Source organism: Gorilla gorilla, chromosome 13 (genome assembly GCF_029281585.2).
Source record: "Gorilla gorilla gorilla isolate KB3781 chromosome 13, NHGRI_mGorGor1-v2.1_pri, whole genome shotgun sequence".
NCBI lineage: Eukaryota > Metazoa > Chordata > Mammalia > Primates > Hominidae > Gorilla > Gorilla gorilla.
Window position 1 is genome coordinate 48,769,557 of NC_073237.2, and position 19,425 is coordinate 48,788,981.

Here is a 19,425-nt window from a genome sequence, read left to right on the forward strand (position 1 = left end):
AGAAAATCAAATGAAGAAGAAGGCACAAGATTATCAAAAAGAGATCCAAAATATAAGAGAATTAGAGGGAATTCCAAGGATGATGTTAAAGGGAAGTCCTTGGATGACTGTGTACAGGGAACCTAAAAAACAACTTGTCCAGCTCGAGCGCTTCCAAGATGGCCGAATAGGAACAGCTCCAGTCTGCAGCTCCGACAGAGATCAACGCAGAAGATGGGTGATTTCTGCATTTCCAACTAAGGATCACAGCTCCTCACCACCAACAGAACAAAACTGGATGGAGAATGAGTTTGACGAGTTGACAAGAAGTAGGGTTCAAAAGGTCGGTAATAAACTTCTCTGAGCTAAAGGAGCATGTTCTAACCCATCACAAGGAAGCTAAAAACCTTGCAAAAAGGTCAGGCGAACAGCTAAATAGAATAAACAGTGTAGAGAAGCACTTAAATGACCTGATGCAGCTGAAAAACACAGCACGAGAATTTTGTGATGCATGCACAAGCTTCAATAGCCAATTCGATCAAGTGGAAGAAAGGATATCAGTGATTGAAGATCAAATGAATGAAATGAAGACAAGATTAGAGAAAAAAAGAGTAAAAAGAAATGAACAAGGCCTCCAAGAAGTCTGGGACTATGTGAAAAGACCAAACCTGCATTTGATTGGTGTACCTGAAGTGACGGGGAAAATGGAACCAAGTTAGAAAACACTCTTCAGGATATTATCCAGGAGAACTTCTCCAACCTAGCAAGACAAGACAACATTCAAATTCAGGAAATACAGAGAACACCACAAAGATACTCCTCGAAAAGAACATCCCCAAGATGCACAATTGTCAGATTCACCAAGATTGAAATGAAGGAAAAAATGTTAAGAGCAGCCAGAGAGAAAGTTCGGGTCACCCACAAAAAGGAAGCCCATGAGACTAACAGTGGATCTCTTGGCAGAAACCCTATAAGCCAGAACAGAGTGAGGGCCAATATTCAACATTCTTAAAGAAAAGAATTTTCAACCCAGAATTTCATATCCAGCCAAACTAAACTTCATAAGTGAAGGAGAAATAAAATCCTTTTCAGACAAACAAATGCTGAGAGATTTTGTCACCACCAGGCCTGCCTTACAAGAGCTCCTGAAGGAAGCACTAAACATGGAAAGGAACAACTTGTACCAGCCACTGAAAAAAACATGCCAAATTGTAAAGACCATCGAGGCTAGGAAGAAATTGCATCAATTAACATGCAAAATAAGCAGCTAACATCATAATGACAGGATCAGATTCACACACAACAGTATTAACCTTAAATGTAAATGGTCTAAATGTCCCAAGTAAAAGACACAGACTGGCAAATTGCATAAAGAGTCAAGACCCATCGGTGTGCTGTATTCAGGAGACCCATCTCATATGCACAGACACACAGAGGCTCAAAATAACGGGATGGAGGAAGATCTACCAAGCAAATGGAAAGCAAAAAAAAAAAAAAAAAAAAAACCAGGAGTTGCAATCCTAGTCTCTGATAAAACAGACTTTAAACCAACAAAGATCAAAAGAGACAAAGAAGGCCATTACATAATGGTAAAGGGATCAATTCAACAAGAAAAACTAACTGTCCTAAATATATATTCGCCCAATACAGGAGCACCCAGATTCATAAAGCAAGTTCTTAGAGACCTACAAAGAGACTTAGACTCCCATACAATAATAATGGGAGACTTTAACACCCCACTGTCAACATTAGACAGATCAATGAGACAGAAGGTTAACAAGGATATCCAGGACTTGAACTCAGCTCTGCACCAAGCAGACCTAACAGACATCTACAGAACTCTCCAGCCCAAATCAACAGAATATACGTTCTTCTCAACACCACGTCGCACTTATTCTAAAATTGACCACATAATTGGAAATAAAATACTCCTCAGCAAATGTAAAAGAACAGAAATCACAACAAAGTGTCTCACAGACTACAGTGCAATCAAATTAGAACTCAGGATTAAGAAACTCACTCAAAACCGCTCAACTACATGGAAACTGAACAACCTGCTCCTGAATGACTACTCAGTAAATAACAAAATGTAGGCAGAAATAAAGATGTTATTTGAAACCAATGAGAACAAAGACACAACATACCAGAATCTCTGGAACATAGTTAAGGAAGTGTGTAGAGGAAAATTTATAGCACTAAATGCCCACAAGAGAAAGCAAGAAAGATCTAAAATCGACACCCTAACATCACAATTAAAAGAATTACAGAAGCAAGAGCAATCAAATTCAAAAGCTAGGAGAAGGCAAGAAATAGATAAGATCAGAGCAGAACTGAAGGAGATAGAGACAGAAAAAACCCTTCAAAAAGTCAATGAATCCAGGAGCTCGTTTTTTGAAAAGATCAACAAAATAGATAAGACTGCTAGCAATACTAATAAAGAAGAAAAGAGAGAAGAATCAAATAGACACAATAAAAAATGATAAAGGGGATCTCACCACCGATCCCACAGAAATACAAACTACCATCAGAGAATACTATAAACACCTATAAACACCTCTATGCAAATAAACTAGAAAATCTAGAAGAAATGGATAAATTCCTGGACACATACACCCACCCAAGACTAAACCAGGAAGAAGTTGAATCTCTGAATAGACCAATAATAGGTTCTGAAATTGAGGCAAAAATTAATAGCCTATCAACCAAAAAAAAGCCCAGCACTGCACGGATTCACAGCCAAATACTACCAGAGGTACAAAGAGGAGCTGGTACCATTCCTTCTGAAACTATTTCAATCAATAGAAAAAGAGGGAATCCTCCTTAACTCATTTTATGAGGCCAGCATCATCCAGATGCCAAAGCCTGGCAGAGACACAACAAAAAAAAGAGAATTTTAGACCAATATCCCTGATGAACATCGATGCAAAAATCCTCAATAAAATACTGGCAAACTGAATCCAGCAGCACATCAAAAAGCTTATCCACCACGATCAAGTTGGCTTCATCCCTGGGATGCAAGGCTGGTTCAACATATGCAAATCAATAAATGTAATCCATCACATAAACAGAACCAACAACAAAAATCACATGATTATCTCAATAGATGCATAAAAGGCGTTTGACAGAATTCAACAGCCCTTCATGCTAAAAACTCTCAATGAACTAGGTACTGATGGAACGTATCTCAAAATAATAAGAGTTATTTATGACAAACCCACAGCTAATATCATACTGAATGGGCAAAAACTGGAAGCATTCCCTTTGAAAACTGGCACAGGACAGGGATGCCCTCTCTCTCCATTCCTATTTAGCATAGTGTTGGAAGTCCTAGCCAGGGCAATCAGGCAGGAGAAGGAAATAAAGGGTATTCAGTTAGGAAAACAGGACGTCAAATTGTCTCTGTTTGCAGATGACATGATTGTATATCTAGAAAACACCATTGTCTCAGCCCAAAATCTCCTTAAACTGATAAGCAACTTCAGCAAAGTCTCAGGATACAACATTAATGTGCAAAAATCAGAAGCATTCTTACACACCAACAACAGACAAACGGAGAGCCAAATAATGAGTGAACTCCCATTCACAATTGCTTCAAAGAGAATAAAATACCTAGGAATCCAACTTACAAGGGATGTGAAGGACCTCTTCAAGGAGAACTACAAACCACTGCTCAAGGAAATAAAAGAGGATATAAACAAATGGAAGAACATTCCATGCTCATGGGTAGGAAGAATCAATATCGTGAAAATGGCCATACTCCCCAAGGTAATTTATAGATTCAATGCCATCCCCATCAAGCTACCAATGACTTTCTTCACAGAACTGGAAAAAACTACTTTAAAGTTCATATGGAACCAAAAAAGAGCCCACATAGCCAAGACAATTCTAAGCAAAAAGAACAAAGCAAGCTGGAGGCATCACGCTATCTGACTTTAAACTATACTACAAGGCTACAGTAACCAAAACAGCATGGTACTGGTACCAAAACAGATATATAGACCAATGGAACAGAACAGAGAGGCCTCAGAAATAACACCACACATCTACAACCATCTGATCTTTAACAAACCTGACAAAAACAAGAAATGGGGAAAGGATTCCCTATTTAATAAATAGTGTTCAGAAACTGGCTAGCCATATGCAGAAAGCTGAAACTGGATCCCTTCCTTACACCTTATACAAAAATTAACTCAACATGGATTTTAGACTTAAATGTAAGACCTAAAACCATAAAAACCCTAGAAGAAAACCTACGCAAAACCATTCAGGACATAGGCATGGGCAAAGACTTCATGACTAAAACACCAAAAGCAATGGCAACAAAAGTCAAAATAGACAAAATGGGATTGAATTAAACTAAAGAGCTTCTGCACAGCAAAAGAAAGTATCATCAGAGTAAACAGGCAACCTACAGAATGGGAGAAAATTTTTGCAATTTATCCATCTGACAAAGGGCTAATATCCAGAATCTACAAAGAACTTAAACAAATTTACAAGAAAAAAACAAACCCCATCAAAAAGTGGGCAAAGGATATGAACAGACATTTCTCAAAAGAAGATATTTATGCAGCCAACAGACACATGAAAAAATGCTCATCATCACTGGTCATCAGAGAAATGCAAATCAAAACCACAATGAGATACCATCTCACACCAGTTAGAATGGCAATCATTAAAAAGTCAGGAAACAACAGGTGCTGGAGAGGATGTGGAGAAATAGGAATGCTTTGACACTGTTGGTGGGAGTGTAAATTAGTTCAACCATTGTGGAAGACAGTGTGGCAATTCCTCAAGGATCTAGAACTAGAAATACCACTTGACCCAGTGATCCCATTACTGGGTATATACACAAAGGATTATAAATCATGCTGCTATAAAGACACATGCACATGTATGTTTATTGCGGCACTATTCACAAAGACTTGGAACCAACTCAAATGTCCATCAACGATAGACTGGGTTAAGAAAATGTGGCACATATACACTATGGAATACTATACAGCCATAAAAAAGGATGAGCTCACGTCCTTTGCAGCGACATGGATGAAGCTGGAAACCATCATTCTGAGCAAACTATCACAAGGACAGAAAACCAAACACTGCATGTTGTCACTCATAGGTGGGAACTGAACAATGACAACACATGTACACAGGGCAGGGAACATCACACACTGGGGCCTGGCAGAGGGTGGGGAGCTGGGGGAGGGATAGCATTAGGAGAAAGACCTAATGTGAAGACCTAATGTAAGCAAGTTGATGGATGCAGCAAACCAACGTGGCACATGTATACCTATGTAACAAATCTGCACGTTGTATACATGTATCCTAGAACTTAAGGCCAAAAAATAAAGATAAAAATAAATTTAAAAAAAAAACTTTTCCAGACTGGAAAAAGTAGACAGAAGAGTCCAGGAGGAACATCTCTTAGAAGAAATTTAAAATGACAGCGTCTCTGAGGTGTAGGAACATGAGAGACTTCCGGTTCTGTTAGTGTTTACAAATAATTTAATAAGTGATTGGTTAATCACATAAACTAATACAGTTTAAAATGAGGCAATTATTAACTATTCTCATCTGTTGATTCTGCAAATATTTTCTGTTTTGTTTTGGTTTTTAGACAGCATCTCACTTGGTCGCCCACACTGAAGTACAGTGGCATGATCATAGCTCACTGCAGCCTCGAACTACTCAGCATAAGCAATCCTTATACCTCAGCCTCCCAAGTAGCTGGGACTACAAACATGCGCCACCAAAAGCAATCCTCCCCCACCTCGGCCTCCAGCAGTCCTCCCACCACAGCCTCCCAAAGTGCTGGGATTACAGGTATAAGCCACCACATCCAGCCCAATTCCATAAATCTTTATTTAGCAGCTCTTACGTACCTTTCTAGGCACTGACAGACAGCAATAAACAAAACAAAGTTTCTTGTTACATAAGACAGACAATAAATAACAAAGAACACAATAAAATGTGCTATAAAAAAAGATGGGTTAACAAAAATTAAACTGTAGAAAAAATAAAGTATGCTGAACCCAAAAATATAACTCTATGGAAAAGATGGGAAGAGGGAAGGAGTAAGTGTCTGTGGTGTGGGAGAAGCATATAATAGAGATATATAAGTAGAAGCCAATAGATATTTAAAGGTAGAAACTGAAAAAATGGCATACTATGCCTGTTATTTAGAAATATGAAATCAAATATCAGAAGAACCAGCAATAAGATTTGAAAGTAGATGCATCAAAGGAGTAGAAACTGATAGTGGAGAGCAATGGGGCATGAAACTGCTGTTTTTCATGAGCCTAACAGTACCATTTTATTCATTAGACTGTGTACATGTATTAATTTGATAAAATCAAGATTTTAGTTAAAAATTGCTGTTACTCAGAAAATAGATAATTAAGTGCATCTGTCATTACACACACAATATACACACAGCTTTTTTTTTTTGGTACTATTTTATAAATAAAGGCCAAACTGTGTCCACTGAAATGGGGGAACACACCTTGCTGCTGAGCATTCTGGCAGACAAAAAAGCTGGCTCCTACCATGCTGCTAAACTCCCAACCAAGAAGGAGTAAGTGGAGCAAGAGTAGGGCAGGTTAAGGAGATGCCTTGTCTCTGAAATCTGTGGGAAAGGGCCAGGATTTAAAAGGTGGAGGATTTAGGCAAGAAAGGGAAGAGAGGAGAAGTAAGTTTGTAGCTAGGATCCCTTCTTTCCTACTGGAGTCCCATTCTTTTTTTTTTTTTTTTAAGGCTTCAGCTAAGAATTTGACAATAACAGGCTATTTTAACAAATAGCCATCTTTGGACTATGTTTTACATATAATGTAAACAAAAATAATGCTACTAAGTTACAATACCGTTGATATGTTTATCCTTTTGGGTGATATATTTATAAAAATAAATTCCTAAATATTGAGTCTAAGAAATAAATTTAGATGCAGTCCATTCAGCATGATATATTTGACTAATGATGTTTCAAATTAAATTTATGTTTCAACTATACCTAAGGATTACTATGATCTCTTTCTCCCTACTATTGCCCAGCAATCAGTTATCACAGCTAATGAAGACTTTATTATATTTGAAAATTCAGATGGTTAATGGGTACAAAAATACAGTTAGATGAGAGGAACAGGATCTAGTGTTTGGTGGCACAACAGGGCAACTATAGTTAACGATAATCTATCACATATTTCAAAATAACTAAAAAAGTGGAATTGGAATGTTCCTAACATAAATAAATGATAAATGCCTGAGTTAATGGATAGCCCAATTACCCTGATTTGATCATCACACATTGTATGCTTGTATAAAAATATCACACATACCCCATAAATATGTACAACTATTATTTACCCATAATTAAAAATAAAAAATGTTTAAAAAGAAAACAAAAGATTATTGAAAAGCTTTGGTTTCATACTGCAAGTTTTAGATGGAAAAAAATTTATTCTAAGAAATTTTGATTATAGAATTATGGAATATATCTAAATTCCATCTAAAATAATTTCATGTAGGAATGTCTACTGTTATGAAACTATGGACCAAAACTATAACTCTGCAATATACACACAGCTTTTTTTCTCCTGCCTTTAGTGAGATCCTGCCGAGGTCTGCCTGGCAAGAAACAGAAGCTTAAGAACCTTAACCAATGGCAGGTTCAAGCATGATAAACTGCTACATCAGTTCACAACAGGTAAAACAATATACTGCTCCAAAACTCCACATTCTCAAAGTGGTAAGTTAAAGGCATTATTTACCTTAAAGACCTAAAATCTATCAATTCTCTATTTGGAATACATTAACCAAAACTTAGAACTACTTTGAAACAACAGAATTTTTTTCAGAAATTCAGAATCTTCTTTAAAAAATATTTAAGAAATTCAAAATCATCTTTAAAAAGTTTTTTAAAGACGATTCTGAAGTATGGTCAGAAGTACACGCAGAAAATGGAAAATGCAAGTACAGGTAGATCCCTCAAGTCACATCATTCCTTCTTATACTACAGATAGTAGGGATGGAAGTGGCTTTCATTTCACATACACGGAAAAGGAAGATGGGATGGGAAAAGGAAAGTCACAGAAATTTTCAATGATTATTGGGTTTAGTTATTACTTGTCATTATTTATTTATTATTATTTAACTTGTATTATTATGACAGTTATATACAGATGAAGAAGATATAAGGGACATTATGTTAAAGCATTAGGAGTGTTAGTTAGCTAGTGCCTAGTTGGAATATGTAACTAATGTTTAGAATTGTCAGCTGGTGCTTACTAGAATACTAAATTTGAGTAAAAATTTTCAAGTACCAAAATACAAATAACAGCAAAACAAAACTTAAGGAAAAAAACTGCTTTGGGGTCCAATTAGGAAAGTATATAGGTTAGACTCAGAGCTTAAGTGTTAGCAAGTAGGTTAAAATTCCTCCAGTCCAATCTTTATGAGACTCTCTTCTTCAACATCCATGACAGGGAATCATCCACTCTGTGTTTTGAATTTCCCAAGGCAGGGAACTCACTAGTTCCCTGAAAGATGTCTATTATTTCATTGCTAGAAAGCTTTAATGATTGGGAGCTCATTCTGACTTCTTACAGTTTTACTTGTAGGTCCTAATCATTACCTTAAAGCAAAAGTAAAGAAATCTGCACTATATTCTACATAAAAGCCTTTCAAATAGATTTATATGCAGAATAATATTTGAATACATATTTGAATAATATTTGAATACATTCAAATGTATTAAATGTATGCATTCAAGCAATGGTTCAAAGAACATAAAGGATAAATAAGTCCTTAGAATAACATTCACAGAATGTCATTTAAGTCATACTAGAGGAAGCAAGGAAATTCAGTTAAGAATTATTGGTTTAAAATATTATAAGCATTATTAATTAAAGAAACAAACATTTTAAGAGTTTTTAATTTTTTCAGTCTTTCAGGTGCAATCTTCATGATTTTTGTCACACTCACAGAAATTACCGCTATTTAAATAACACTTTCACTTAAGTTAACTCACTTCTTATAATAAATGAAGCTTTTCTCTTTTTTTTTTGAGACGCAGTCTCCATCTGTTGCCCAGGCTGGAGTGCAATGGCGCGATCTCAGCTCACTGCAACCTCTGCCTCCCGGGTTCAGGTGATTCTTCTGCCTCAGCCTCCCAGGTAGGTGCGATTACAGGTGCCCGCCACCACACCTGGCTAATTTTTTTATTTTTAGTAGAGACAGGGTTTCACCATGTTAGCCAGGCTGGTCTCGAACTCCTGAACTCAGGTGATCTACCCGCGTCAGCCTCCCAAAGTGCTGGGATTACAGGTGTAAGCCACCGTGCCCAGCCAATAAAGCATTTTAAAAGGGATCTTTGTATTGTGGCTATAAATGGAAAACCATTATCTACTTGCCATAAATAGAAACTAAGATTAAAATATAATTCTAATATGCCAATGTATTATCATGCCACATACTAATGGTAGTATGAATTTCACCCTCTGGGGGGAAATGGTTTAAAATGTCTACCATTGACTTATTTTTGGAAACATATTAATGCATTATAAACTTCTTAAATCATTTCACAGAATTTTGAAGATGAAAGGCTTTTAAACTGAAAAAGGTTAAAATCAGTGGGAGTCAGAAAGATTCTAATTCTGCCACTTAGGAGCTGTATGTCCTTACTCTTGTTTAGCCTCAATTTCCACATCTGTAAAAGAGATTTTTTAAAATACCTTCCTCATACGGTGTTAGACAAATGAAACTGCAATGCTATGTATGAAGTGAGCCACAATGCATGTTGGCCACTATTAGTAGTAGTGTTACTGCTATTATTATTATTTCTGTAGTTTGAGAAAATGTCAAATATTATCCATCTTCATATAGACCATTTTAAGTGACTTAGAAATCTTAGCCCCAGATCTTAGCCTTAGATCATAGCTCACTTCAGCCTTGAACTCCCGGGCTCAGGTGATCCTCCCACCTCAGCCTCTCAAGTAGCTGGGACTACAGGTGCACACCACTATACTTGGCTAATTTTTTTATTTTTTTGTAGAGACAAAGTCTCACTATGTTGCCCAAGCTGGTCTTGATACTTAAAGATATTGCGTTACATCACTCATATAATACAAACTATATTAATGCATTTACTTTCTAGTTTATTACTCAATTTCTTGGGCTACTTGGAATATACTTCAATATCCAAAAGAGCATTTCCATTTTTACCTATACAGGAAAGTATAGTTACGTTTTATGAAGTCACTTGCCCCAGTCTACCACTGACATTAATGGGAGCTATATCTAAAATACATAGTATATACATTCATATTTTATATAGCTCTTTTAAAATCTTTATGTTAATTTAGAGAATTTTACAATAGAATACTTACAAATTTAGTTTTGCAAAGCTCTCTTGTGCATTATGCTTTTCTCGCTCATATGCACTTTCAACTTCTTTGAATTCATTCTTGATAATTTCCAAATCAGCAACAGCTTCTGCTTGACTGGCCTTCTCTACTTGCAAAGCTCCTTCAAGGTCTCGAATCCGTAACTACCAGACGACAGACAAGTAATTAAATCAAGCTAAGAAATGCTAGCATCAATCTTAAATTGAGTAGAATACTTTGTCAGTAACAGATTATCATTCATCCAAGCACTTCTTTCTTTCTGCTTTGGCTTAAAAAAGAAAAACAAATAAAAGACAGTTTATTCCCTTTCTCAATATGTTTAAATGAAAGGAGAAAGAGTAGAAGAAGGAAGAGTTAACTGTGTTATGAAAGATAGGCTGGTACAATATAACCCATTCTATCAAAGAAAAATAGATATGTAGATACAACTTAATCTAAATTTTCAAAGTTTCAAATTTTTACCTACTAATCCATTCAGATACTTCTTTTATAAAATATAATAAATTAAATGTTTGGGTTTTTTAAGAGACAAGGTCTCACTTTGTCATCCAGGCTGAAGTGCAGTAGTGTGATCATAGCTCACTGCAGCCTTGAATTCCTGGGCTCAAGTGATCCTCCCACCTCAGCTTCTCAAGTAGCTGGGACTACAGGTGCACACCACCATACCCAGCTAATTGTTTTATTTTTTGTAGAGATAGGGCCTTGCTATCTTGCCCAGGCTGGTCTTAAACTGCTAGCTTCAAGTGATCCTCCCACCTTAGCTTCCCAAAGCACTGAGATTACAGGCATGAGCCACTGCTCCTGGCCTGGTTTTTGAAAACTAAAGGGAAGTATTCTTCCTCTCTTACAAGAAACATTATTACATGAGTATCTTTATAAGCCTAAGAAATTTAACAGATCTTTTTATTCCTGAGATTTCTTACTATAGAAAAGTGATCTTCTTATTGTCAAACAATACTATTTGACTGAAATATTTATGGTTATCGTTATTTGATATCTGGGATTTACTTCAAAATAGTCTGGAGGCAGCCGGCGCCTGCAGTCCCAGCTACTCAGGAGGCTAAAGAGGGAGGATCGTTTGAGCCAGGGAGTCAGAAGCTGCAGTGGGCTGTGATTGCACCACTGCACTCCAGCCTGATTAACAGTGAGACCTTCCCTCAAAATAAAAAATTTAAAAAAAAATGTTTAGGTCTGAAACTGGGAGAGTTCCAGGAGGTAAGAGATAAAACACCATTGACGTGAGGAAAGTATTGAAGCTGGGCGACGGGTATGTGGGAAGTTCATTTTACTATTTTACTTTTGCATATACTTGAAATTCTACATAAAAAGACATTTTAAAACTATATTCCCAGGCCAAGGTGGGCAAATCACCTGAGGTCAGGAGTTCGAGACTAGCCTGACCAACATGGAGAAACCCCGTCTCTACTAAAACATACAAAATGAGCCAGGCGTGGTGGTGCATGCCTGTAATCCCAGCCACTAGGAAGGCTGAGGCAGGAGAATCACTTGAACCTGGGAGGCGGAGGTTGCGGTGAGCCGAGATCACGCCATTGCACTCCAGCCTGAGCAACAAGAGTGAAACTCCGTCTCAAAAAAAAAAACAAAACAAAACTATATTCCCTGTGTCTACCAACCATAGGATGAATAAACAAGAGATTCCAACAAAATAATTATATGTAGCTGTACAAAAGGCTACAAAACAACTCATGTGAGTGTGTGTGTGTGTGTGTGTGTGTGTGTGTATAAATTTAAGGGCCTACAGGCCAAGCACAGTGGCTCATGCCTGTAATCCCAACACTCCGGGAGGCCAAGGCAAGCAGATCATTTGAGCTCAAGAGATTGAGACCAGCCTGGGAAACATGGTGAAACCCCATCTCTACAAAAAATACAAAAATCAGCTGGGCGTGGTGTCACGCGTTTGTAATGCCGGCTACTTGGGGGACAGAGGCGGGCAGATCACTTGAGCTGGGGAAGTCAAGGCTGTAGCGAGCCAAGATCGCACCACTGCACCCCAGCCTGGGTTACAGAGCAAGACCCTGTCTCAAAAATAAATACATTAAGGTGTAAAAGTGTAGTTTTGTTACCTGGATATATTGCATAGTGGTGAAGTCTGGATTTTTAGTGTAACCAACACCCAATAGTTTACACTGTACCCATTAAGTAATAGCTCATCCCTCAACCCCATTTCCAGCCTCCCACCCTTTTGAGTCTCCAGTGACTATTAATCTACACTCTATGTCCATATGTACACATTATTTAGCTCCCAATTCTAAGTCAGATCATGTGGTATTTGACTGTTTCTGAGTTGTTTCGCTTAAGATAATGGACTCCAGTTCCATCCATGTTGCTGTAAAATACATGAGTTTATTCTTTTTTCAAAACAACTACTAAAAAGAAAATTCTCAGCCGGGCGCGGTGGCTCACGCCTGTAATCCCGGCACTTTGGGAGGCCGAGGCAGGCGGATCATGAGGTTAGGAGATCGAGACCATCCTGGCTAACACGGTGAAACCCCGTCTCTACTAAAAGTACAAAAAAATTAGCCAGGTGTGGTGGCGGGCGCCTGTAGTCCCAGCTACTCAGGAGGCTGAGGCAGGAGAATGGCATGAACCTGGGAGGCAGAGCTTGCAGTGAGCCAAGATCGTGCCACTGCACTCCAGCCTGGGTGACAGAGCGAGACTCCCTCTCAAAAAAGAAAAAGAAAAAAAAAAGAAAATTCTCTATGTAGTTCTCCACATAGTGTTCAAGAACAATGTATTGCTAACATATGTTGAAAATAGCAGGTTCCACATCAGTGTACATAGTATGCTACATTTGGGGTAAATAAGTGAAAAGAATAAAAATAAGCAGGCAGGAGGGTAGAGGAATGGGAGGGACAAGAATAAAGCAAGAACTCTCGATCTAATATTGTTTTAATTTTTTAACTCTGTAGATAGTTTACCTTTTCAGAAAATAAAGTTTAAAAGAAAAATAGTTTCTTTTTAGAAAACAGTTTAAAGACGGGGTGGGGATAGAAAAAAACTGCTTCACATTAGACAGAAAATGGGCTTTAGAACCATAAAACTTGGGTTTGACGCTGTGCAAACATAACAGATATTAGAATAAAACAAACAAACCAACAAAACTCAGGCTGAATCCCAGATCTACAAAATTTACTAATGTGACTTTGGGCATATTACTAAAACTCCAAATATTTGAGGCTTCTCATCTATAAATAGTGAATAATAATAATGTCAACTAGACTATCTACTTTGTGGGGTGGCTACAAGGATCTAATCAGGCAATTTGTTGTTGTTGTTGTTGTTGTTGTTGTTGTTGTTGAGACGAAGTCTCGCCTTGTCCCCCAGGCTGGAGTGTAGTGGTGCAATCTCGGCTCACTGCAACCTCCGACCCCTGGATTCAAGCGATTCCCCTGCCTCAGCCTCCTGAGTAGCTGGGATTACAGGTGCCTGCCACCACACCCAGCTAATTTTGGTATTTTTTTTTAGTAGAGATGGGGTTTCACCATGTTGGCCAGGCTGGTCCCGAACTCCTGACCTCCAGTGATTTGCCCACCTCAGCCTCCCAAAGTGCTGGGATTTCAGGCGTGAGCCACCGTGTCCAATTGGCAATGTTTATTTAATCAATATTTATTAAGTACTTAATATATGCCAGTCAATATCCTAATGCTCAAGATATATACAATAATGAAACTACACAGTCTTAGATCTTGAGGAGCTCATAGGTTTTAAGAGAACATAGACTGCAAAATAATATGGTATATGCTTCCTGTGACAGAGGCATGCACAAAGGTCCTGAATTCAGAGAAAAGTTATGGAACTCTGTGTAAGGCAAGCGTCACAGGAATGGCAACACACAACCTGAGTTAAGAAAGATAAACTCACCAGGAAATGAAGCCTAAGACACTATGAAAATGTTTCAACATTAATCCATAAAAATGATAATCACCAGAATTATTTTTAATTATCCAAAATTTATGGAATAATTGAAATGTTTATTCTTTTTTGGGGGGGAGGGGGGATGGGGACAGAGTCTCACTCTGTCACCCAGGCTGGAGTGCAGTGGCACGATCTCGGCTCACTGCAACTTCCACCTCCCAGGCTCAAGCAATTCTCATGCCTCAGCCTCTAGAGTAGCTGGGACTACAGGCATGCGCCACCACACCCAGCTAACTTTTGTATTTTTAGCAGAGACGGGGTTTCGCCACGTTGGCCAAACTGGTCTGGAACTCCTGGCCTCAAGTGATCTGCCCGCCTCAGCCTCCCAAAGTGCTGGGATTACAGGTGTGAGCCACTGCACCTGGCATGAAACGTTTATTTTTATACTAAAGTAAGGGAGTAAAATAGGTAGATACAACTCGATTTAAATTTTTTAATTGTACCTCTTAAACTCTATTTTTCTTTGTTATTTTGTCTAAATCCAGTGTTTGTAAGCCAAATAGTAAATCTGGGGAATATTTTCTTCTTGTCTACATTGCTACCTTCTTTTAGAAAATAAGCACACTCAATCACAAATGGTAAACCAATCAACTGAAAGAAAAATAGACTACAAAATAACAAATTTGAGTCAACTCTTTTAAGTCTGCTTTCTCATTTTTATGCCAAAATATACAAACAATAACAGATTTCAAATACATATTCAACAGTAGTTTATAAGATGGTGATTAGTTATAGCTACTTAGTACTCTACTTTCCATTAAACTGCTCTGAAACCAAATGGTAGTAGATGTACCTCATTGAAAATACTTGTAAATATTTATAGATTTATGATTCAAATATAAACTTTTCACTTTTTCTAAGTCATAGCACTGAGATATCAAATATTAATTTTAAACCATATAAGTAAAAAATAGGTAATACTTTTCTTATTTATAGTAATTAACTATATATTCCCAGGGATGTATCACAACTACAATGAAAAACCTAATTTTGAAATTACATTTTTTCATGAATTTAAAACTTCAGCCTATTACTAAAAAGTCAAAAAACAGCATGTTACTTTTTTTTTTTTTTTTTTTTTGAGACAGAGTCTCGCTCTGTCGCCCAGGCTGGAGTTCAGTGGTGCAATCTCTGCTCACTGCAGCCTCCGCCTCCTTGGTTCACGCCATTCTCCTGCCTCAGCCTCCGGAGTAGCTGGGACTACAGGCGCCCGCCACGACGCCTGGCTAATTTTTTGTATTTTTAGTAGAGACGGGGTTTCACCGTGTTAGCCAGGATGGTCTCGATCTCCTGACCTCATGATCCACCTGCCTCGGCCTCCCAAACTGCTGGGATTACAGGCGTGAGCCCCCACGCCCGGCAAAAAAACAGCATGTTAAGATGCTGGTGAGGCTGCTGAGAAAAGGAAATGTTTATATATTATTGGTGGGAATGTAAATTAGTTCAGCCACTGTGGCAAGTGGAGTGGAGATTTCTCAAAGAACTCAGAACTACAATTTGATCCAGCAACCCCATTACTGGGTATATATCCAAAAGAAAATAAATCATTCTACCAAAAAAACACATGCACTTTTATGTTCATCACAGCACTATTCACAATAGCAAAGACATGGAATCAACACAGGTGCTCATCAATCAATGATGGATTGGATAAAGAAAATGTGGTACATATATACCATGAATTACTACGCAGCCATAAAAAAGAACAAAATCATGTCCTATGCTACAACATGGATGCAGCTGGAAGCCCTTATCCTAAGCAAATTAACTCAGGAAGAGAAAACCAAATACCACATGTTCTCACTTATAAGTAGAAGCTAAATACTGGATACTTGTGGACATAAAGATGACAGCAATACACGCTGGGGACTACTAGAGGGAAAAGGGCAGGAAGGGGGCAAGAGTTGAAAAATTAACAATTGGGTGCTATGCTGAATACCTGGGTGACAAAATCAATCATGCCCCAAACCTCAGCATCAGGCAATATACCCAGGTAACAAACTACACATGTACCCCCAGAATCTAAATAAAAGCTGAAATCATAAAAGAAAACAAAGAAAAGAAAAGAAAAAGAAAACTTCAGTCTTATTACTTATTGATGCCATTTTAGTGACCTGATCTTAAAGAAAAGTATGTAAGTTTGCTTTAACAAACAGACATGCTCAAATATAGGGATCTGAGAATTTTTAGGTAAAAAGAACATTTCATTAAAGTCAAAAGTAAAAACATAAATTTTAATACAAAATCTTCACAAATACAGTTGTATCTTACATAGGGAGTTCTTTAAACAATAAGGTAAAACACTATAAATTGCATTAATTAAAACAAGGTAGAAAAAAGTGTAAGTCTTTAAAAATGTAAATTAAATTAAGTAATTTAGACATATTGAAAGCAGTAGCTTTTAATATAAGTAGCTTTTGATGTAGATATCAAATCTAAGTTTTAGAAAAATAATTCTGGTAACTAACATTGGCAAATAAAGTAACGGAGTGGTGATAGGAGGTTGGGTGAAAAGATAATAAACACCTAAATCAAGGCAATAACTTTTTTTAGTCTAAACTAGTTTTAATCTATCTGCTTATAGCTACTTTTCATTTACTGATTTTGGCAATCCCACCATCCTACTCGATATGAAATTCAAGAGCACAAATAAAGTGGGATGATTTTCAAACTTGCTAAAGCCAAATAAGCTTAAAACTACTTTTTCTTCTGGAAATAAGTGCATATATTTTATTTTCATACAGTCTATTACATTTGTTCACAAAGTAGTGCTCAAACGTAATAACTGACCAGCTAAATAACATGAAATAAGAACATCTTAACAGTTTATACTGAGAATCTAAGTTCATAAAGATACTTTCTACCTTCCTAGATTTAAGCAAACAAAAATACTATTATAGGTATACAATCTTCATTAAAGTTAATCTCTTTAACAGAAGCATAACAAATACCATATTTATTAGATTTTAAAGCATAGTATCAAATGCTGAGAAAACATTTAAGCGAAAAGTCATAACTGTCTATAAAATATTAAAATCAAGAAAGTAGCAGGTCCAACAAATCTCCTCCTATGTAATTTCCTTAACTTTCCTAACACCTGGGAAACTGGCTGATCCGAGATAAGCTACCGGCAGTTGCTTGAGAGAATATAAAGAAAGGAACTGTTCACAAAAAGCAGGATGTCAAGAGTAAATGTACATTGTTCAGGTAACTTTGCATGACCATATCCTCAAAGGGCACTATGAACCTCTTAAACTGCTCCTCAAAGTCAACATATTCAAAACTTACCATCGTCTCTCTTCAGACTTCAGAGTTTGACAGTCAACTGCATCTGCCCACTTTCACACATACTGCAAACCTTGGTGTTCTCTTCTATTGCTCCTTCCCTCCCCTCACACTGCAAATTAGTTACCTAAAATCATGCATTCTCAGTTTGTCCCCTGTATCTTTCCAATCACTGCTATTACCAATTGCCACAAATTGGCAATTTAAAACAACATAAATGTATTATCTTACAGTTGTGGAGGTCAAAAGTCTGAAATGGGTCTTCTGGGGCTAAAGTCACAGTGTCAGCAAGACTCCATTCCTTCTGGAGACTCTAGGGAAGAAATCTTGTCTGGCCTTTTCTAACTTCTGGAGGCCACCCACATTCCTGGGTTCATGGTGACCTACTCTGACCTCTGCTTCTGTCATCACATCTCTGTCTCTGACTGTGACCCTCCTGCCTCCCTGTTATAAGGACTCTTATGATTACATCAGTCTCAACTAGATAAACTGGGACAGACTCCCATCTCAAGATCCTCAAATAAATCACATCTGCAAAGTCCCATTTGCCATGTAAGGTAACATATTCACAGGTTCTGAGAATAAGGGCGGATGTGGACATCTTTGAGGGACTGTTATTCTGACACAGGAGCCCTCTTTTCCATTGCTACAGTTGTTGTCTTGACTCAGGTGTTCACCATCTCTTCACCCAGCCTCCTATCTTCACTCCCTTCCTTTATCTACCGATATGGCACCAGAGTTATTTTCTTAAACTTAGATTTCATATCTGTCTGTCCCAAAAGCTGCAGTGGCTTTCCATTGCTTTCAAAATAAGTCTAAGTTTCTTAGCACGAAAAAGGACTTTCATAATTAGTCTTCATCATGCCTTTCCACCATTATCTCCAAACTTTTCCCTAAGCTCTGCCACTCAACACTGCAAGTATTCCTCAAAAATAAACAAGTACGTTTTATTTAGTGGCTTTATCCAAGCAGTTGTTTAGAACAGTGGTCAGCAAACATTTTCTGTTAAGGGCCACAGAGTAAATATTTCAGATTTTGTGGACCATAAGGTCTGTCTCGACAAGCACCCATAAACAATATGTAAACAAATGGGCATGGCTATCTTCTAATAAAACTTTACAGAAAAAGGCTGCAGGTCAGACTTGGCCCATGGGCAGCAGTGTGCCAACCCCTAATAAAATGCCCTGCTCTCACTTCTCTTAGAAATTCCTTCTCATTCTCTAAGGCATAGCAAAAAGGATAATTTCCTTAGGAGGCCTCCATTTAATTCCCCTCCCAGATTTAATCCTTTTCTTTATTATATTCCCATTGTATTTCAGTATTTTGTACATCTATGTAAGCATCTATATATCTGGAGATAGATATATAGTATCTCTGACAACAAAATGTAAGTTACAAAAGGAGCTCATTCATCTTTACACCTTCAGCTCTTAATACAGTGATATGCATAGGATATGCACTCAATAAATAACATGCACATTTTTTCAACGTTCTCAAAAAGAAATCCATCCCACAGCCGTAAGAAAAAAGAACACTCCAATCTGCACATTTCTTTGTAGACTGCCAGGTAAGTTCTCTGTCACAACTACTCCACTCTGCCACAAAAGTAGCTATGGACAAGACAAAACTTCACAAGAACAGACAGTGGGTGAGACCTGGCCTGTAGGCTATAGTGTGCCAACTCCTCCACTAAGGTAGCATATCTCAACTGTATCCTAACCTTATATACAATAATGAGTGTCATAACAATATGTTACCCATTCTCAATGCACACCTTCGTTCTCTGAACATAGTGCTGTTTTCCCCAGCTGTTATAACACAAATTAAG

At 37.6% G+C, this 19,425-nt stretch overlaps 1 protein-coding gene across 4 annotated transcripts in view; it reads right to left on the bottom strand.

Moving 5' to 3' along the window:
* CCDC171 (coiled-coil domain containing 171) overlaps positions 1-19,425 on the bottom strand; it is a 422,806-nt gene that overhangs the window by 293,313 nt on the left and 110,068 nt on the right. For all 4 annotated transcript variants that reach the window (XM_031014903.3, XM_031014902.3, XM_055350793.2 and 1 more), the window contains exon 9: positions 10,359-10,519. In XM_031014903.3, coding sequence (XP_030870763.3) covers positions 10,359-10,519 — 161 coding nt within the window. The remainder of the gene's footprint in view (positions 1-10,358; positions 10,520-19,425) is intronic.